This window comes from Meles meles, chromosome 9 (assembly GCF_922984935.1).
Source record: "Meles meles chromosome 9, mMelMel3.1 paternal haplotype, whole genome shotgun sequence".
Taxonomy (NCBI): domain Eukaryota; kingdom Metazoa; phylum Chordata; class Mammalia; order Carnivora; family Mustelidae; genus Meles; species Meles meles.
In genome coordinates, this window is record NC_060074.1 from 68,674,873 (window position 1) to 68,697,267 (window position 22,395).

General features: G+C 36.7%; 1 protein-coding gene across 3 annotated transcripts in view; it reads right to left on the reverse strand.

Annotated features, from left to right (window-relative positions):
• The window catches only part of SLC25A12 (solute carrier family 25 member 12), a 199,791-nt gene that overhangs the window by 49,796 nt on the left and 127,600 nt on the right, over window positions 1-22,395 (reverse strand). For 2 of the 3 annotated variants that reach the window (XM_046018996.1, XM_046018994.1), the window contains exons 5-6: window positions 14,702-14,841; window positions 1,550-1,696 (exon numbers count right to left, since the gene is read on the reverse strand). In XM_046018996.1, the coding sequence (XP_045874952.1) occupies window positions 1,550-1,696; window positions 14,702-14,841 (287 nt within the window). Of the gene's footprint in view, window positions 1-1,549; window positions 1,697-14,701; window positions 14,842-18,454; window positions 18,559-22,395 lie in introns of all 3 variants that reach the window. The other variant, XM_046018995.1, reaches the window with a different exon arrangement.

The following is a 22,395-nucleotide window of genomic DNA, read 5'->3' on the forward strand; positions in this document are numbered from 1 at the left end:
TTCACCAGAAATTAGATCTTCAGTGGAACGGTGCAGAAGAGGCTCATGCCTGAGGAGCAATGGGGGGCAATGTGGCCTTCATTACTTCTCCAGGGTAAGGAGGAAAGTTCTCCCTCTGCCTACCAATTGGACATAAACTCAAAGAGAATATTTTTCATAGTTTATAAAGCCCAATTTCTAAGCCAGGAGTCAGAGGAACCCATATGATTAAAAACATTCTCTATTAAAAACTCAAAGAAATACTTACGGAAATACCAGCGTGACCTTAATCATAAAGGTCTACTGAGAACAGTGTAGGTAATGATAGGCACCCATCCCTCACACACATGCCTTAACCCAAATATAGATGATATGTGTGTTAGCCTGAATTTGGATGCCAGTGACCCAGAAGCAGAACTCAAATTATTTATTACATTCCTTTAGGAATTGAAATGCCATTTGGTAAGCTGAAGCTATAATAGGTCAATGTGACCCAACTGGAAAAGATTAAATGGGTCCCCTCACTCCAAGGCACTGAGTGAGTCCTTCCCTAGGATAGCCCCCCACCACAACCACCACTTGCCTCCCTCTCTCCCTTTCTTTCCTTCCTTCTCTCATTTTTTGGCTGGGGTATGAGGTGAGGGTTCAGGGAGTGGGAGATGGGTGTCATGGAGGTGAAATGTGTAGGACAAGGTGACATGCTCCATGTTCAAATTCACTGAAGAGAAAGAACAGAAGTTGATCTTTCTACCCTGGTCTAAATCAGGGATAATGATCTTCAGCTGAAACAACAAAAGTACTCACTGGCTTCCCTCCATTTAAAACAAGCAGCAATCAAAAACTTATATGTAAGTACAGTGCATGAACAAGAAAACTGGTAAGTGAGGAAGGTTTCACCACTCTCTGTGAGGAAGTGAATGACATCAGTTTGCTATTGGTCCAGATGATTACTTTATTGAGATTAGCAGTTTGACCGAACAAAAACAGAAAAACAAACAAACAAACAAAAAACCATCTGGTCCATGCAGACTGAATGCACAGGTGAAGGGGCAGAGAGAGGAGGGAGCCACAGAGGCTGATGCCCACGTATTTCCTCCATACCTTCTGCCTCGGCCATGGTTATTAAAACAGTGTAGAGGCGTGATGATTCCTCTAGCAAACAGCACCCTGCAGGCAACAGAGGAAGGAGCCATCTTTATAGCAAGGCTTTGGGAGCCTGGTGGGATGGAAAGAGGCCAAAGTGAAGGCAGTAGTGTCTGGGAGAGGTACTGCCACTGGAAAAAGTAATTACACACCCTTGTCTACAAACTCCTTGTTTTCTTTGGTTGGACGCTATAAATGGAAACAAACAATTTGGAAATATATGAAAGCAAGATGGTGGCTCTGAGAAGGCTATGATCCGGGAAATTCACCATCACCCCCACCTCCCTCTAACACACCTGTTTACCTTCTGTAACCAAACATAAAGTTAGAATAGTTGAGACTCCGATGAGTCCAAGGAGGCAAGCCGGGACCCAACGGTTCAAAATATTTAAAGAAACAGAAAATGAAGCACTTGTTTTCTACTTACTGAAACTAAGTTCTCCTCCACGAAGGGAGTAAGCATGTGAGACCGAATGGTAACCATGATGTCACTGAAATCCAAACCGGAAATCATGCCACTTTTGCTTTTGTCTTTCAGCGCAAAGGCTTGTCTTGCATGTTCCAGTTGTAGCTCCTAGAGAGAAAAGTTGGAAATAGGACATTTGATTGGTCAAAGCACATCCTAATTGCAAGTTCTGAAGAGGAAGGACACCATTAAACATTAAAAGATGTTTAAATTTCTTTTCAACATTCATGTCTTGGGGCGCCTGGGTGACTCAGTGGGTTAAAGCCTCTGCCTTGGGCTCAGGTCATGATCTCAGGGTCCTGGGCTCAAGCCCCGAGTCGGGCTCAAGCCCCGAGTCGGGCTCTAGCCCCGAATCGGGCTCTAGCCCCGAATCAGGCTCTCTGCCTACCTCTCTGCCTACTTGTGATCTCTTTCTCTGTCAAATAAATAAATAAAATCTTTTTAAAAAATCCGTATCTTGGCTTTAATATTATACACACTGGACTCCATAGCACTGTAAGTAAATATGAAAATAGTTCCCATTTCCATGCACAGGAATTAAGCTTTAACACCATTTACAAATTATTATGGACAAGGTTACCTTTGGAATAATTAATATACATTTGGACAACTACAATTAAATGAATATTAAATCAAGCAAGAAGTAGGCTATGTTCAATATGCTCTAGATGACAGGCTATAATATTTATTATATAAAACTTACTTCTCGGGGCGCCTGGGTGGCTCAGTGGGTTAAAGCCTCTGCCTTCGGCTCAGGTCATGATCCCAGGGTCCTGGGATCGAGCCCTGCATCAGGCTCTCTGCTCTGCGGGGAGCCTGTTTCCTCCTCTCTGTCTGCCTGCCTCTCTGCCTACTTGTGATCTCTGTCTGTCAAATGAATAAATAAAATCTTTAAAAAAAAAAACAACTTACTTCTCTAATTTTCTTTAAAGGGACATCTTTCTTTTTAAGATTTTATTTGTTTGAGAGAAAGAGAGCATGTGCACACAGAAGGAGAGTAAGAGGCAAAAGAAGATTCCCCAGTAAGCAGAGAGCCTGATGTGGGGGCTCCATCTCAGGACCCTGGGATCATGACCTGAGTCTAAGGCAGACACTCAACCGACTGATCCACCCAGGCGCCCCTAAGGACATCTTTTCTATATGTGGGTGCTCAAATGATAACTGAGGAATGCGTGGTTTGACCATAAAAACCAAATTCACATATAAGAGAGTGCTTGCTCCTCCTCTAAAAGAAGCAATACATTTGCTCATTATCTCTCTCTCCAACAGAACAGGTTTTTTCATTGTTTTAAAAAATATTTTATTTAATTATTTGTGTGAGGGAGAGAGCGTAAAAGTGGGGGAGCGGCAGGCAGAGGGAGAAGCAGACTCCCTGCCTAGCAAGGAGTCTGATGTGGGACTTGATCCCAGGACTCTGGGATCATGACCTGAGCTGAAGGCAGACACTTAACCAACTGGGCCACCCAGACATCCCAGCAACAAAACAAGTTTCTAAAATATTTTTTCTTAACAGGTTGGCAGGCTAGAGACAAGTATATGAAAACTACTAAATCTTTCAATAGTCATAACTTAAAAAAATTAGATAATAACACTGAGGAAAACATCTAAACACTGTAACACCTATTGTCAAACATCTAAATGTTTGGAGTTCCTTGAAAAGAGCAACAGGATTGGAGAACTAAAACTCAACTGATAAGTACAAAATTAACAACCAGCATGATTTGACAAAGTTTTCTTTTCTCCCTCTTCTACTTTTTAAAAAAATGTTAAAATATCTATTGAGATAAAATTAACAAAATCATAATTTAAAGTGTGAAACATGATCTGATATATGCATACACTGTGAAAGGAGTCTCACCATGTTAAGTAACACATCCATTACCTCACATAGTTATCTTTTTTATGAGACCATTCAGGTTCTACTCTCTTAGAAAATTTCAATTATACTGGGGTGCCTAGGTGATGCAGTTGGTTAAGTGTCCAACTCTTGATTTCAGTTTAGATTGTGATCGTAGGGTCCTGAGATTGAGCCCGTGTTGGGCTCCACTCACAGGGTGGAGTCTGCCCCTCCCCCACCTCTCTAAAATAAAGTCTATTTAAAAAATTTCAATTATACAACACAGTATTATTCATAGTCACCATAATACAGTGTACATCCTCAGATCTTCCTCATGTTATAATTTTAAAGTCTGTAACCTTTTTTCCAGTTTCTCCTGTTTTCTCTCACCACCCCACTCCTCAATGAGCCCCTGGCAACCACTATTCTACTTTGTGTTGCTATGTGTTCAACTTTTTTTTTTTTTTTAAGATTCTACATAGAAGTGTTATCTTGTAACATGGCTTTCTCTGTCTGGCTTATTTCACATAGTGTAATGTCCCCCAAGTTCATCTAAGTTATTGCAAAGGACAGGACTTCCTTCTTTTTTTCAAGTGAATACCATTCTAGTGTGTGTGTCTGTGTGTGTATGTGCGCACACACACACATTTTCTTTATCCATTTATCCGCCAATGGACACTTAGGTTGCTTCCATACCTTGGCTATTGTGATAATGTTACAATAAACATGGGAGTACAACTACCTCTTTGAAATAGTGACTTTTTCCCCCTTTGGATACATACCCAGAAGTGGGATTGCTGGATCATAAGGTGGTTCTATTTTTAATTTCCTGATAAGCCTCCAAACTGTTTTCCATAGTGGCTGTACCAGTTTACATTGCCATCAACAATGTACAAGGGTTCCCTTTTCTCCACATCCTTGCCAGCATTTGTCGTCTCTGGTCTTTTGATAATAGACTGCTTATCAAATATGAAGTAACAGTTCATTGTGGTTTTAATTTGCATATCTCTGATCATTAGTGAGGCTGAAAACTTCTCCTATACCTCTTGGCCATTTGTATGTCTTCCTTGGGAAAATGACAATTCAGGTCCCTTGCCCATTTTTATTTTTATGTATATATGTATGTAATTGAGTTGTATAAGTTCCTTGTATATTTTAGATATTAATCCCTTATCAGATATGGGGTTTGCAAATATTTTCTCCCATTTCAATGGTTGCCTCTTCATTTTGTTGATTGATTTTCTTTACTGCGCAGCTTTTCATGTTGATGTTATCCTACTTGTTTGTTTTCGCTTTTGCTGCCTTTGCTTTTGGTGTCAAATTTTAAAAATCATTGCCAAGACTGAAGTCAAGGAAATTACCTACTATGTTTTCTTCTAAGAGTTTAAAGCTTCAGGTCTTATGCTCAAGTTTTTAATTTATTTTGAGTTGTTTTTGGTGTATGGTATAAGATTGGAGTTCAGTTTCATTCTTTTGCATGCAGATATCCAGTTTTTCCAACACTGTTTATTAAAAACACTACCCTTCCTCCATTGTGTATTCTTAACTCTTTTGTCAGAAATTAATTGACCATATATGCATGGGTTCATTTCAAGGCTATTTTGCTCCATTTATCTATGTGTCTGTCTTTTGACAAAACCATACTGTTTTGAGTACTATAGCCTCATACTATAGTTTAAATTCAGAAAGTGTGAGGTCTCCAGCTTTGTTCTTCTCAAAATTGCTTTGGCTCTTTGGGGTCTTTGGTGGTTCCATACAAATTTTATGACTGTTTCTCTAGTTCTGTTAAAAAGTACCATTGGAGGGGCGCCTGGGTGGCTCAGTGGGTTAAGCCGCTGCCTTCAGCTCAGGTCATGATCTCGGGGTCCTGGGATCGAGTCCCACATCGGGCTCTCTGCTCAGCGGAGAGCCTGCTTCCCTTCCTCTCTCTCTGCCTGCCTCTCTTGTGATTTCTGTCAAATAAATAAATCTTTAAAAAAAAAAAAGTACCATTGGAATTTGATAATGACTATGTTGAATCCACAGATCACTTTGGATAGTATGTACATTTTAACAATACTAATTCTTTGAATAAATGAACACAATTATTTTTTCATTTATTTGTGTCTTCTTCAACTTCTTTCATCAGTGGCTTACAGTTTTCAGTGACCAGATTTTTCAGTTTCTTGGTTAAATTTATTCCTAAGTATTTGATTCTTTTTGATGTGCTACAAATGGGATTGTTTTTCTTAATTTCTCTTTTTAATAGTTCACTGTTAATGTACAGAAATGCAACTGGTTTTGTATCTTGATTTTGTACCCTGAAACTTTCCTGAAGTCATTTATCAGTGCTAACTCTGTGTGTGTGTGTGTGTGTGTATTTTAGGGGTTTCTATATATATCATGGCATCTACAAAAAGGGACAATTTCATTTCTTCCCTTCTAATTTGGGTGTCTTTTACTTCTTTTTCTAGACTAATTGCTCTGGCTAAAGCTTCCAGTACTTTTTAAAATAAAAGTTGTAAGAGTGGACATCCTTGTCTTTTTCCTGATCTTAAAAGCTCTCTGCTTCTCACTGTTGAGCATGATGTGACTTATGGGCTTGTCATGTATGTGCTTTACTATGTTGAGGTATGTTCCATCTACAGCTAATTCGCTAAGCATTTTTATCATGAAAGGATATTGAATTTTGTCAAATGTGTATCTGTATCTATTGAGATGATCATATGATTTTATTCTTTATCTTGTTAATATGGTACACCACATGTAATGATTTACATATGATGAATTCTCCTAGCATTCCAGCAATAAGTCCCACTTTATCATGGTGTATGCTTCTTTTTATGTACTATTAAATTCAGTTTACTGGGCACCTGGGTGGCCCAATTAAGTGTCTGCCTTCGGCTCAGGTCATGATCCCAGGGTCCTGGGATCGAGTCTCGCACCAGGCTCCCTGCTCAGCAGAGAGTCTGCTTCTCCTTCTCCCTCTGCCTGCCTCTCTGTCTACTTGTGCTCTACCTCTTTGTCAAGTAAATAATTTTTTTAAATCTTTAAAATTCAGTTTACTAATATTTTGTTGAGGCTATCTGTATCTATCTTCATCATCTATCTGACTATCTATCTGACTATCTGACCTGTAGTTTTCTTTTCTTGCAGAGTCCTTGTCTGGCTTTGGTATCAGGGTTAACACTGGTCTTGTAAAGTGAATTTGGAAGAAGTTTACCCTCCTTGTCTACTTTTTGGAAGTCTGAGAAAACTGATATTACCTCTTCTTTAGATGTTTGGTAGTATTCACCAGGAAAGCCATCTGGTCTTATATTTGTCTTTTTGGGATGTTTTTAATTACTGACTCGACCTCCTTGCTGGTAATTGGTCTGTTTAGATTTTTTATTTCTTCATGACTCAGAATTGGTAGGATATATGTTTTTAGGAATTTATCCATTTCTTCTAGGTTATCTCGTTTGTTGGCATAGAAATATTCAAAGTAGTTTCTTATGATCTTTGGTATTTCTCTTATCATTTATGTCTTTTTTTTTCTAAGTCTTTTTTTCCTCAATCTAAACATCTGTCGATTTTGTTTATCTTAAAAAAACACAGTTCTCAGTTTTATTGATCTTTTCTATTGTGTCTCTAGTTATTATACTTCTTTTATTTCTGCTTTAACTTTTGTTATTTTCTTCCTTCTGCCAACCTTGGCCTTAGTTTATTCTTCTTCTAGCTCCTTGAAATGTAAAGGGAGATTATTTTTTTTTCTCAATGTCAGTGTTTATTACTATAAACTTCCCTCTTAGAATTGCTTTTGCTACTTCTCATACATTTTGGTATGTCGTGTTTTCATTTTCATTTGTCTCATGACACTTTTGATTTTCCTTTTGATTTATTCTATGATTATCAATTATTCAGGAATGTGTTGTATAATCGCCACGTATTTGTGAATTCTGTCCTCTTCTACTTTCTTCATTCCTCCTACTCGCTCCATTCCTTCCTATCACCTCCAACCATATCTCTCAAATGAAACAGGAATTTTAGGTCTTTATTTCAACCTTAAGATATTGTTGGAAGTATCCCCCACAGAAAGAATATTCCTAAGCGGCATCAGAAATAGACACAGGTCCACTCCATCTCTTATATATGTTTTGCCTTCCTCACTTCTCCTTTTTTCCTCCTTCTTTATGTTTTTGTCAAGTGTTTGTCTTCTCCATCTATATGTCTTAGTCTCTCAGAAATATCCAGTGGCAACCATGGACACAATGAAGCCTTATTAATGACACTCGGTACTGGAAAAAATGTGGACCTTTATATTAAAGACAAAGCAGAATCCTCATTGCAAGAGTAATGCTGGAAGGATAGATTTTCTGTTTTCTATTAGGTTAACAAATGGAGGACTCCTAAGTATCTTTTAAAAATACATAGGGAAAGTATCACAGATGAAACTGTATCACAGATGAAACTGTAGAGGGTATCAGATTGGCTTCCAAATGGTCCAGGAGGAAGCACAGTGGAGACTACAGACAAAATAAGTACATGGAAATTCATTATACTGTTCTATTTTTAAATATACTTAAAGTCTTTCAAAATAAAAAGGTTAAAAAATTAACATTAAGGACTTCAAATGAGAAGCAAAACAAAGGGGGAAAAAAGAAGGTTCCTATGTAAAGCTCTCCAGTTTATGTAGTATAAGTAATATATCAGTGTAGAATTAGATATTCCTTAATAAATGTGAGGGAACCAATGACAAGAACAAACCATCTTTAGAGAAATCTTAAAAAACACTAGTTGGAAGAACTTTTCCTTCTTTTTTTTTTTTTTAAGATTTTATTTATTTATTTGACAGACAGAGATCTCAAGTAGGCAGAGAGGCAGGCAGAGAGAGAGGAGGAAACAGGCTCCCCGCTGAGTGAAGAGCCCGATGCGGGGCTCGATCCCAGTACCCTGGGATCATGACCCGAGCCAAAGGCAGAGGCTCAACCCACTGAGCCATCCAGGTGCCCCAGAACCTTTCCTTCTTAATTTTATTTATTTTCTTTCAAGATTTTATTTAAATTCAAATTCATATAGTGTAGTTTTAGTTTCAGGGATCATTTCCTTTTTTTTTTTTTAATTTTTTTATTTTATTTATTTGACAGACAGAGATCTCAAGTAGTTGGAGAGGTAGGCAGAGAGAGAGAGGAGGAAGCAGGCTTCCCGCTGAGCAGAGAGCCCAATGCAGGGCTTGATCCCAGGACCCTGGGACCATGACCTGAGCTGAAGGCAGAGGTTTAACCCACTGAGCCACCCAGGTGCCCCTATCATTTCCTTTTTTAAATAATCATGTCTCAAATAAATAATATTTTCAACTCTTCCAGTTTGCACACTTTACAGAGTCAGTCGGTAGGCACTAAATGTGCAAGTGTTAGAACAAGCACTGGGTTCTACAAACAACCACACCTAAAGGATATAGTGTTCAAAATGTGATCATGCGTGTAAAGCAAAATAATACCCTAGGCTTATAAAAGATATAATACCTAAAGATACTCTAAAAAGACACCTTAATCTTAAAAGATAAAGATATTCTAATAAATAAAAGATAAAACAAGTCTGCTTTCAGATTTCAAGTGTGGATAGGGGAACTGAAGGAAAGGGTAAAAAAAGGAAGTTATGCTCATGTTAAAATGTATTTCATCTAACTATGAGGTGAAAACAGCTGAGCTTCACAAACTGTGGCAATGAATGAGAATGACTAGTAATGTAACTCTGGTGTCTTCTAAAACTCCACTCTTTGCTAAAATCACACAGTAAAGGAACTAAAAACAGACACTCAAGGACAAAGAGAACAGAAAAGAAGATAGCAACTACATTTTTAAGATTAGAGAGCAGAAAGGCAAGTGACAGATAAGCAGACTCAAGAAAACTGGACATGGAAAGCGCCAAAAAGCAATTCAATGACTAAGACCCCCCAAATCCAAGACCCCCCAAATCCAAGACCCCCCAAAACACTCAGGAATTGGCTAGACTAGTACCTGCAGAAGTAACAGTGAAATGGAACTACAGATAGGAGGTTTAGATGGAAGTCTGTTTAAAATGCAGTTAGTCACTGGCATTGTTTCACTGTAGGCAGGATTCTGCCCTTTCCCAAGCCTGGGAGAAGACTAGAGGTTCACTGCCTTGAGAATGTAACAGAGGGCCTTCAGACTAGGGAAGAGCAGGTGCAGTTGAAAAGAGATAAGTCAATGAAAGTCCATCTCCATACTGAATGTTGAGACCTCCAGTCCTCCTCTCTTATTCAGCAACCAGAATGTCAAAAGCCAGATTGAATATTCCAGGTGGGATGCAAAAGAAAACACCTGAACATACAGACATTAGAGGGACCTCAAAAGAACAGCCCAGCCAGAGAACTTTACAATAAGGTCAAGAGTTAATAAGTAGTACCATGAACTCAATAAGCCTTACTCTTAAAATATGAGCAGAAGTCCAATGACAATCAGACATGAGTAAAGCCAAACAAAGAAACACAAACAAAGAAAAAGAAACTTGGAGAAAACAGACACTTCGCAGGGGAAGGAAAAAAACACCTGGCTTCAATATCTTTGGAGAAGGGAGAAGTATAGCACATCTATGAAAAAAGAGTATGCTATTTTTTAAAAAGGTATAGTCAGTTCTTTTTAACTGAAAATTTGAAACGTAACAAAATCACAACTTAAAGTAGAAGAGAAAAAGTAGAAGAAAAAACTAAATCATACTTTAATATGCTTACCATATTAAATGAAAGAAAGAAAATTAATAAGAAAAGTAATGAGAATATTTTCAAGGGGCGCTGGGGTGGCTCAGTGGGTTAAGCCTCTGCCTTCGGCTCAGGTCATGATCTCTGGGTCCTAGGATCAAGCCCCGCATCGGGCTCTCTGCTTAGCAGGGAGCCTGCTTCCCCACTCTCTCTGCATGCCTCTCTGCCCACTTGTGATCTCTCTCTCTCTCTCTGTCAAATAAATAAATTAAATCTTTAAAAAAAAATATTTTCAAGAATTGAGGGACAAAAGTTTTCTAATTCAAAGAGCCCACTTAATGCCCTGCAACAAGGAATATCATCATGAAATTTCAACATACTGAAGAAAAGGGAAAAAAAAAAAACCTTCCAGAGTGAATAAATGTTTCAAAACAGAATCAAGAATGAGAATGGCACTGGATTTTTCAGTGGCAGAACAGGAAGAAAATAAAAGAGAAATGTTTTCAAAATTAGGAGGAAAATAATTCCTAGTAGAATTCTATACCGAGTCAGGCACCTGGGTGGCTCAGTCAGTTAAGCATCTGATTAAGGCTAAGGTCATGATCCCAGGGTCCTGGGATCGAGCCCCACATTGGCTCCCTGTTCAGTGGGGAGTGGTTCTCCTTCCTGCCCTTCTTTCAATCCTTCTCTAACAACTAAATAAAATCTTAAAAAAAAAAAAAAAAAGAATTCTATACCCAATCATACTAAGTGTAAACAGTGCAGAGTTTTTCAGATATGGAAAGCCTCACAAAAAAATTATTTTACTTTCCTCAAGAAGCCCTTGCAGGAAGCATTCCACCAAAAAGAGGAAGTAAACCTTATAAAGGAAGAGATGGAATACAAAAACAGGAGAGTCAACATAAAAGAAAAACAAATGGATTTCCCACGGTGAAGGTAGATGACAGACTGACAGACTGACAGCTACGCAAAAAGTACAAACTCCAGCCTGCAACCATGAAGCAGGTCAGAAAGTTCCAAGAAAATGGTGCAGGGGCTGTGGAAAAACAGTCTGGCAATTCTTCAAAAAGTTAAAGATAAAATTACATGACAGCAATTTCATATCTTGGGATGTACTCAAAAGATCTGGAAACAGGTATTCAAACAAATACATGTACTCCAATGTTCACAAGTGCCAAAAGGTGAGGCAAGAACAACCCAAGTGTCCGTCAACTAATGAATGGATAGACAAAATATTGTATATGTATACAATGGAATATTATTCAGCTGTAAAAAGGAGTAAAGTAGTAATACATGCTACAACATGGATAATCCTCGAAAACATTATGCGAAGTGAGAAAAGGCCAGACATAAAAAGTAGTATTGTATAATTCCACCAGCAGCGGTCCTCCTTTATCCATGGGTCTTTATCCAAGACCCCTAAATGGATGCCTGACACTGCACATAGAACCAAACCCTATATATAGTTTTTTTCCCATACATACATACATACGATGAAGTTTGATTCCTAAATTGGACATAGTAAGAGATTAACAGTAATCACTAAAATAATAATAAAATAGAATAATTATAACACTACATTGCAATAAAAGTTATGTGAATGTGGTCTCTTTCTCTCTTGTCCTCTTCAAATATTTTATGGTACTGTACTCACCTTTCTTGTGATAACTTGAGGTGATAAAATGCCTAAGTGATAAGATGAAGTTAGGTGAATGGTGTGAGCATTGTGACGTAGCATTAGGCTACTACTGAACTTCTGAGGATACATCAGAAGGGGGATTATCTGCTTCTGGACCGCGGCTGACCGCAGGTACACTGAAACTGCAAAAAGCAAAACTGTACATAATGTTGGGGGGGGCTACTGCATAGGCACTATGCAGAGGAAGTAAAGCCACAGAGACGAAGGTAGTTTGGTGGCTGCCAGGAGCTGAGGAGAAACAGGAATGAGGAGTGACTGCTTAATGAGTACAGAGGGGTTTTTCTGGTAATGAAAGGTTTGGGTATAAGACAAAGGTGGTAGTTGCACCACACTGTGGATTGTACTCAATGCTACCAAATCATGCACTTTTACATGGTTAACTTTACGTTAAGTGAATTTTATCTGGATTTTTGAAAAAAGAAAAGCTCCTAGAGAGCTCCAAGAAGACAAAATTGATAGAATGAATACCTAATGTTGTAAATATATTAAAATGAGATGTTAATAACTGAGGCAAAATTTAAGAATGAATTAGCATTAATACATAGAAAACTAAACAAATAAGAAGAACTAGAAATCCTAAGAAAAGTAATCATTTTAGTCATGCATAGTATTTATAAAATTATCATAATTAAAATATGATTATTGATCTAAGCAGAATCATAACATAATTATATGGGTGATAGAGACAAAAAGTATCCAAGTCTGTGGGCTAGAGAGAGAAAGGGGTGAAAGAACCAGGTCCTAATCTTCCACAGTTCAAATTCATTGAAAAATACCTAAAAGTCAACATTTTTAAAGTAGAGTACAAAACCACAGAAGACCCCATATAGCCATGCAATCTTGAGAAAGAATAATAAAGCTGGAGGTACGACAGTCCCAGATGTCAAGATAGACTACAAAGCTCTAGTAATCAAAACAGTGTGGTACTGGCACAAAAATACACATAGATCAATGGAACAGAACAGAGAGCATAGAAATGAACCCACAATTATATGGTCAATTAATGTACAACAAAACAGGAAAGAATATATAATGAGGAAAAGACAGTCTCTTCTATAAATGGTGCTAGGAAACTGGACAAAACTATGCAAAAGAATGACACTGGACCACTTTCTTACACCCCACACAAAAATAAACTTAACATGGATTAAAGACCTAAATATAAGACCTGAGACCATGAAACCCCTAGGAGAAAACAGGCAGGAATCTCATTGACATTGGCCTTAACAACATTTCTCTAAATATGTCTCTTGAGGCAAGGGAAACAAAATCAAAAGTAAACTGCTGGGACTACACCAAAATAAAAAGCTTTTGCTTTTTATTTATTATTATATAAATAATAGATAAATAATAAATACATAAATATATTTAATATATATTTATAATAAACATATAAATAAATATATAAATAATAAATAATAATATATTATATTATATAATAATATATAATTATATAATAATATTATATAATAATATATGATTATATAATAATATTATATAATATATATAATAATAATAAATAAGAAATAATATTATATATTATTTATTCAGTAAAAGAAAAAGACAGTGTAGTTAATGGGAGAAAATATTTACAGAAAAACAGGCAAAGGAGATGAACAGACATTTTCCCAAGACAACATCTAGATGGCCAGCACAGTCCATTAAGCATCCAACTCTTGGTCTCAGTTCAGGTTGTGATCTCAGGGTCAAGGGATTGAGCCCTGTGTTGGGCTCTGCTCAGCTCAGAGTTGGCTTAAGACATTCTCACTTTCTCCCTCTGCCCCCCTATCCCACCACGCTCTCTCTCTAAAATAAATAAATAAATCTTTAAAACACACACATACACACACACACACACAATGAGATATTACCTCACATCTATTAGAATGGCTAGTATTAGAAACATAAGAAATCACAAGTATTGTTGAGGATGTGGAGAAAGGGAACCCTCAGGCTCTGTTGGTGGGAACAAGTTGGTGCAGCCACTGTACAAAGACTGAATGGAGGCTTCTGGCAATAATTAAAGACAGAAGCACCATACAATCCAATAATTCCACTACTTCGTATTTACCCAAAGAAAATGAAAATACTGATTTGAAAAGATATGTGAACCCCTATGTTTATTGCAAATTTATTTACAATAGCCAAGATACCTGGAAGCAACCCAGGTATCCCTTGATACATGAATAAGGAAGATGTGGTATATACATACAATGGAATATTACTTAGCCATTTAAAAAAATGAGATCCTGCCATTTACAGCAGTAGTGACAGACCTAGAGGGTGTTATGCTAACTGAAATAAGTCAGACAAAGACAAATACCATATGATTTTACTTATATGTGGAATCTAAAAAATAAAACAAATGAACAAAGCAGAAACAGACCCATAAATACAGAGAACTAGTGGTTGCCAGAAGGGAAGCATGTGGGGGATGGGCAAAATGGGTGAAGGAAAGAGGGGTGTACGGGTTTCCATTTATGGCACGAATAAGTCAGAGATGAAAGGCACTGCATAGGGAATATAATGCGCGGTACTATAGCAGCATTGTATGGGGACAGACAGTAGGTACACTTGTGGTGAGCACAGAATAGGCAATCACCATGTTGTTCACCTGAAACTAATTTAACATTGTGTGTGAACTATACTTCAATTAAAAAAAGATTTAAAAAAAAAGTAGAAGTGCCAATGTGGGTTTATTATTTAAAGCTATGGAAGTAATCACTGAAAGAAACAATTATAGGAGTTTTAAAAAGTTGCCGCTGGGAGTGGGAAATGAAAAATGGGCGTGTAATGCCACAAGGAATTGCTATTTTTGGTAATAAACTTAAAACTAAAAAGAAAGGAAGTGGAGGAGAAATGACATGTATTTATACCAGTTATGAAAACTAAGCTCACCTGGAGAAACTGTGTGAATTCTGTGTAGTTAAGATGCTTCTTCCGATTATGCCCAAAATGCAGTCGAATAAATTCACAGTCCCAGTTAAAAGGGATATGATGATGAATAATAGTTTGTCCAAATATTTCTTTGACATTTTCTTAAAAGGGAAAACAAAAATAAATAAATTATATCTGGAGTAAGTAGTTTAGTCCACTGCAATGTTCCTACAGAAAGAAATTAAGAGAAATTTCAAGTCAATATTATCTGCTTCTATTAAGATTAGCTGCAAAATTTTTTGCAAAATTTTTTGTGCCCAGAAACCCATGCACAGGAACACAATTGATACAAAATATAATTTTACACTTAAGATTGTGTACCATTACATATAAGGCCATGAGATTCTTAATTTCTCCTGATTTTATTTTAATTAGGAAGTGATTTATATCTTGCACTACAAATGGCTGCTACTTTGCATTCCAGTAAAAAATCAATAGTGTTTTCCCGATTCCTCAAGGAGTCGAATTAAGCCCTTTATCAGAAGCATGAATACCTAAATTACAGTATAATGCAATATTTGTCATACTAAGTATGGTTTGATTGAGGCTTGATTATTACATTCACACTAGCCTGAATGTCTATTGAAGATAGGTATAAGAAATACTACCAAAAGCATATCATTAGCTCAGCAGCAAGCACCTTATTAAAAGCTTCTGATATTGTCAAAAATATGGTCTTGACACAAAGCTTCAAAATCCCCATAAAAAGCATGATTATTAGTCCCAACTATTAAAAATATTTTAAGATAAGTGAAATTAGTGATTCACTTTTAAATAAAGAAGGACTAAACACAGTACACTAACTTTTAGATAGGAACCAGTCAAGCTGTGTAACATACAACCAAAACCCTCTGACAGATTGTCTTCATGCACTAACAACGTCAGTCACTCACTTTCTTACACAGTACTACACTTACAATAAACGTCAATTCACGAATGACTGGTACTTTAACAAGCATAGACTGGATAGCCTAATTCAGAAGCTCATGCCAAAAAAAAAAAAAAAAAAGTTAAAAAGAATCATTAGCAAAGTTAAGAAAGCAGGAAGCCTGTTTTACTGATGTCTTAAGAACAAAAATTATTTTCAAGTTTATGCCAATTGTATTAGTGGAAGTGTTTTACCATCCATAGCTATCAATTTTACTAATTAGTGGAAGTTTAATGTTTTATAATCTCCAACTATGCTCTTTTCTCGAATTTCTGCAAATTCTTTGAATAAGATACCAATCTCACATTGTAAATGGTTTAATGGATTCCCTTTAGTTTTATATACCTTTTTTTCCTTGATAAAAGCATTGCTATTGGGAGAATAAGAAGGTGGAAGAATCCGGAACTGGAAATCCTCCCAGTCTGGACTCAATGTAACAGCTCTGAATAGGTCACAGCTATCAGTAAGTTGGAAGAAGGCATTGGATGTCACTGGGGAGATGGGATTCTCATCTTTCCTTTCAGATGGAATGTAACATTGATTTCTTGCCTAATTAGCAACACTGTGTCAGCGTTTACAAACCATGTTAAATTATTTTCACCATCCATAAAACCCAAATTAAATATATGGGTTTTTGTTTCTAAAAACAAAAAAAAAATTAACTCAGTAGCAATTCATGGGATCCTGGCTTTTAATCAATACAAAAGTTCACCCTTAAACCTACACGGAATTTCAATAGTTGTAAAATATGCTAAAATTTGTAAGATAGTTAAAATAATAAGGGTTACAAAAAATATTTAGAGCTAAATATGGGAGATCAGAGATTTTTTATGATCTTTAATTAACCAGCTGCTCTATTCCCAAATTAATCACATTGATTTCTTATATTTATATATATATATTATATATATTTCTTATATTTAAGATCTGAGGAAACATGAAAAAATTAATGGAAAGCAGAATAGAATAACTTAAGTTATGGGCGCCTGGGTGGCTCAGTTGGTTGAGCGACTGCCTTCGGCTCAGGTCCTGATCCTGGAGTCCCAGGACTGAGTCCTGCATCTATCTGGCTCCCTGCTCAGCAGGGACCCTTCTCCCTCTGAACCTCTTCCCTCTCATGCTCTTTCATTCTCTCTCAAATAAATAAATAAAATCTTTTAAAAAAGAGAATAACTTAATATATATATATTTATTTTAAATATTAAGTGTATGAAAGGGAATAACTTACTTTATGACAACCTTTATTTTAAAGGTCACAAGTCCTAAAACTCAACTATAAGAGTTGATAAGAAATGCACATACTACTACCTAGAGAAGTTTTATATGATAGTGGAATAAAACTGAATTCCCTTTATATGATCAGAAAATATTAGACTATTAGTGTGAAACTAATCAAATACAATCAAAGATTCAAAAGCTTTCAAACTACGAAAATTTACTTAATTATGAAACTGTTTTCTACAATCACAAAATGGATACTTACGAACCAAAGTTACAATGTCTGACTTACACTCAAAAAAGTTCCATAATAAAAACTTTAACTAAAGTCCTGTTTTGTAAACTTCCTAACAACCTCTAAATAAGCTGTTGGAATATCTTTGAAACAATTAAAATGGTAGCTTAAATTACTCATAGTAATCTCCCCAAATATTTTTTTCCATGAGTACTTGTTTCAATGTTTCCTACTTCTCACACTTTGTATGTGGTTTTATTTTGACCACTAATATGTGCTGTATTTTATTAACCACACCCACCCGACACTTTTAATCATTTTAACTATGTCACAGGCTATAACTATAGTTACCAGGAATAACAAAATTTCCAACCTACTTTGGCACCTCTTGATGTGTCCCACTTCCCTTCTGTTATTATTTTCACTACCAGCTGCCTAAGGCTAATTCAGGAAGCTTACAAAAATAATTAGTACAACTATTGTTTTAAGGTCCAATTCATAATCACCACTTTACCAGGATGCACTTATCCAAAAAAAAAAAAAAAAAAGTTATACAAAAGCTCCAGAACTGGAGAGTTTCTACTTGTGTGAGGCAATAGCTCAAAGAGATGATGTTCTTATTTTACCCAGTTTTATCAAGTTCTGCGTGACATGAAAGAGAACCCCAGTAATCTCAAATATTCCCAGGGCAACTAACTGAAACTGCACAGAAAGTTTCCCCCCAGAGAGAATCCCGTCTTTCCAGTGGCAAACAAGGGTCTTTGGCTCTAAGCAGCACTCCTTGGAGTGCTATTTCAGTGGCCATAGCTCCGGCCTGGATGAAAGAGCTATGACAGTCACATCTTAGGCAGCAAGATCATGATCTAGTGTTTTATACTAGCCTGGTTTTGCTATGGGATATAGGAATCCATTCGTTTTCTGACATATAGAAAACAAGAGACCACTTTTTCACTTCCTGCAGAGCATGGGCTTATGAAAGAGATGGTTTATAATTCCTCTGAAAATGGAATTGGGGCCAGACACAAAAGTCACCTGTCATTATGTTCTCTTTGCTCAAAGGAAAGGAGGGCAGGTAATGGTGACAACTGTGATTAAGTAAAAAGGTTCACAGACGTATAACATTAGTCAGTTTAGCTGTATCAGTCACTTATGATGATAGGACTAGAGGAAACACACATTGAAGCATATATATCATGTAAATATGTCTTAATAGAGATTTTAATTTTCCCAGCAGCCCATACCGTGTCTCCCCGTCTCATCCACCCTCATCCCTCCCCTGGTCCTTATGGGGCTTCCTACTGGTCTTGTTCACCTTTCTGCAGTACAAAATTACCTCTGACCGGGGCTGGCACTCTTCTCCAAGACTGCCACCATGCCTGTTCCATGAATGAGCCTGGAAGGAGCTGCTGTACCAACGGTGTGGCCAGAGAACTCCTCCTGTAGGTATACAAGCCATCAGCCCTGTGACACAGCCCACCTACCATCAGCCCAACGACATCCTGATTCCAAGGATTCCAGCCCAGCAGGAGCCACTGCTTCCAACTTAATAGGCTGGAGACCAAACATTTTTATTGTCGGGGGGAAAAAAGTCCTCAATAGCTGAGTTTCACCTGCACAGTTCTTCAAGTGAAGTCAGAGAGGCTTTTAGAAGGACTCCCACCAAAACAATGAATTCTTTGTGTAGAACTGAACAAAAACAATGGTGAGACTTGTGGAAGTAAAGAGTTTTTTCAGTGAAGGAAAACTTGGGGAGAAAGAAGAGGAACAACTAAGAGACCAAAAAAGAAAACAAAGGAAAACAAACAACAACAAAAAGTTCAACAACAGGAACTTAGCAGAGAAAGTCCCAACCAATATAGCATGTAGACTCAGTCCCACACTGCTAGGCTCTACTTCCAGGTAGGGCATTAGTTTCCTAGGCGACTTCCTCTGTTTTTCCAAGCAAGAAAGTATTTCTATTAACACTTTACCTACCTCCAGAAGGGGCTACCATACAATCAGTCAGTAGAGTAGTCTTCCTGCCAAATACATGTGAAGGTCCATATCTCAGGAAGGATAAGTTTATACTTAAAGAGCATCTATTACTATAGAAACTAGATGCTTCAAGAGTCTATCACCAAATGGCATATCCTTTTTTTTTTTTTTGCCTCTAATTCTAAGCTACTCTAGTAGCCTTGAGTATTAATATTACCATCTCTGCAATATCTGAAAGAAATCTCAAAATTCTGCCTGATTTAATCGAACATCCAAGTGCAGCTCTAATTCTTACCAGATTAAAGTAGGTATTTGTTACCATTAGATTTTCATATTATTCCAAGTCTACAGCTTTGTTTCCAGTGAGAGAAGGTATATCTTTCATATCTAGATTTCCACCTCCTGAAACTTTAGTAACAGCCGTGGTAATGCCTAAACCAAACCCAATCTGTTCCCTTCATAGAAAAAGAGGCACAAATGGAACACATATTTATTTCTTGTATCTAATGACAATGAAACACAGTATAAAATCAAAAGGAATCCCTGCTTTTTGAGGGTTTTACAGTAAGGAGATGAAGATAGGCCCTTGAAAAAATTTACTTTGGAGAGTTCCCATTCCTAGGCAAGCAGTTTGGAACACACTGTTGGTGAGATTTCAGTAGAAAACTTACACTCTATAACGTATCTTATATTCATTTATTAGTCAATAGGAGTTTGGGTTTCGTTTTTTTTAGAAGGATTACATCTTTGTTAAAGCAATAGGCTTTGATTTTTTAAATGTGGGACGAATGCATGACAGCTACTGACAACACAAGGTAGTATATACTGGTTATGTAGGTTACCTCAACCTAATGCTACTGAGCAGAATATCCAGTACACAGGTGGCTGGCAGAGAGACCAAGGCAAGTTTGCAATGTACCTAGCAAACACCAAGCATGCAGCAGCCTCTACAAGGCTCATGACACCAGGCAGTAACAGATACACAAACCAGTAAGTAATTATCCGCAGCATGCATTAGAAGTTTTATTGGAAGAACAACAAAGAGGAAACAACTAATGGTTTTATTCACTCTTTTAAAAACTCTAGAACCCTCTCCTGAGCTTGCATATTCTGAAATGGATAACCAAAATCTCAATGTAAGTCCTCTCCCCCAAAGTGGAGGCATCTCTAAAAATTAAAAAAATAAAACAAAATTTTTCCAGCACTCAAGTGAAGGTTGTTCAATATTTCTATTTATATAAATACTTCCAAAAAATGTGCACAGTTTAAGTATCTAATCGATGTGTATTAAAAAACATATCTAAAAAAGCAAAAGCATAGATGAGAACAATATATACAAATACACAGATAACATCATCATAGTCCACAAGATATCAACGGCATAACAGTTTTCTCCACTCCATTACACCTGACATCCAATATTCTCTCCCACCTTTCTCTCCTGATGTGCTCAAGAGAAAACTATAAACAAGTTCCAAACTGGAAAACATAAGGCCATTTAGTTGAAAAGAATTTAGAGTTATTACGGATCTAAAATTTCCTTTTACTTTAGCATTTATTTAAAAATAAGCATAATTCATTTTATTAAGTGGATACAAACATGAAAACTGACCTTTATCACAGATCCAAAATCCTATAAAAATAAACTCCAAGTTAATTATTTCCTTATGCTGAAATTCTGTTGTCTTAAAAACAGCGTGTAATGAGTAGGCCTTAGAAATCTTGTTAAATGGCATTTGTAACAGTTTCAATGTCTTTCCTCCTAAGAATATAAAATTAAACTTTCTCTCCTTCATTATGATTTTTATTTAAGAAAATTTGTCCAAAATGGATCCTCAAAACTAGGGAGGCAAAGCAGGAAAGGAAAATGGTCAAGGTCTCAAGAAATATGTGAACATCAAGACAACCATCCAGCTGGCCAGGGACTCCAAGAACAATGTTGAAAGGGCGTTCAGCTGTATATTATTCCAGAAGAATCTTCCTATCTCTAGATTATGAAGCAGAAGAATGAAAACAGAATTTTAGAGGATTTATATGTTCTTCAGTTAATATCAGGTGTTATAACAATGGAAAGTGATTTGTTTGGCTTTTAATCTTAATTATATTTTCTTAAAATTCCAACTCTTACATCATGGTCTGGGGGAAAACAAAAGATCTTTAAAATGCTAAAGTTGGGATCTAATAACTCCAAGCTTTCATTTGCATGAAAACAAATGTTTTCATAATGTGTTTTTATAAACACATTTTTTTGAAATCAACTATTTCATTAGTTGATTAATCTACTAATCTACACTGGCATGAGTCTCTATTGTTATTCTACTGGATGAACTGACTTGAGCAACATGTTTTTTAAAATAAAATTGGGAAAAGCAAATGGAGGAGACACAAAGAACCAAGATACCAAGGTAGGAGGGACAAAAGAAACCACAATTTGGTTTTGGGAAATCTAATTCTTAAACAATGGACACATGATAGAACCACAGGTATGCTGTCTCTAATGCAGATATTTGTATCAAAGTATTTCCCAAGAACTGCTGCACAACATTTGAAAGTGAGACATGTGAGAAGGTGTGATACCTACTGAAAATAGAAAATGCAGCATTATTAGTGGTCCAAGGTTAATATTGAATAATGACATGAGAAAGGTTTTATACTTCAAACTACAGAATCTAGGTGCTTCTGGGGAAAGTCAGCCTTTAGGAAGAAGAATGCCAGAGCTTGCACCAAAGCAGGAAGCATGCCAAGACAGATGCAAAAACCTGAGGAGTTCTGTCTGCACTGGTGTTTATTTGGGAAAATCTTCTTATACAGAAAATAATGGGGCCAATGGGCAAAAGGAAAAGGTCAATGCCAAGCTAGAAAATGTGCCCACTAAAATCAAAGTAAAGGCACCACTGGTCCTTCTGAATACCTATACTTCCTCATCATTATTCCCATGGCAGTGATACTTCTTCCTTTGAGTTTAACTGAAAGATGTTTTTTATAAAACAAATACTGCAGTAAATAAATATTTAGCACTATAGTCAAGGAAAGTCTGATTTTCAAGAGTTTTTCTACCACATACTGATGCCAATTCACACCATAAAAGGGCTAAAATTCAGCTTTACAAGGTGAAAAAGTTCTGGAAATCTGTTTCACAACAACATGAATATACTCAACACTACTGAACTGCATGCTGAAAAATGGTTAGATTTTATGTGTTTACTATAATAAAAAATGTAAATGTAAAAAAAAAAGGAAAGAGAGTTCAAGATCCTTGAAAACACTCCACTGTTTTCATTGAAAATCCTGTTGTCAGAA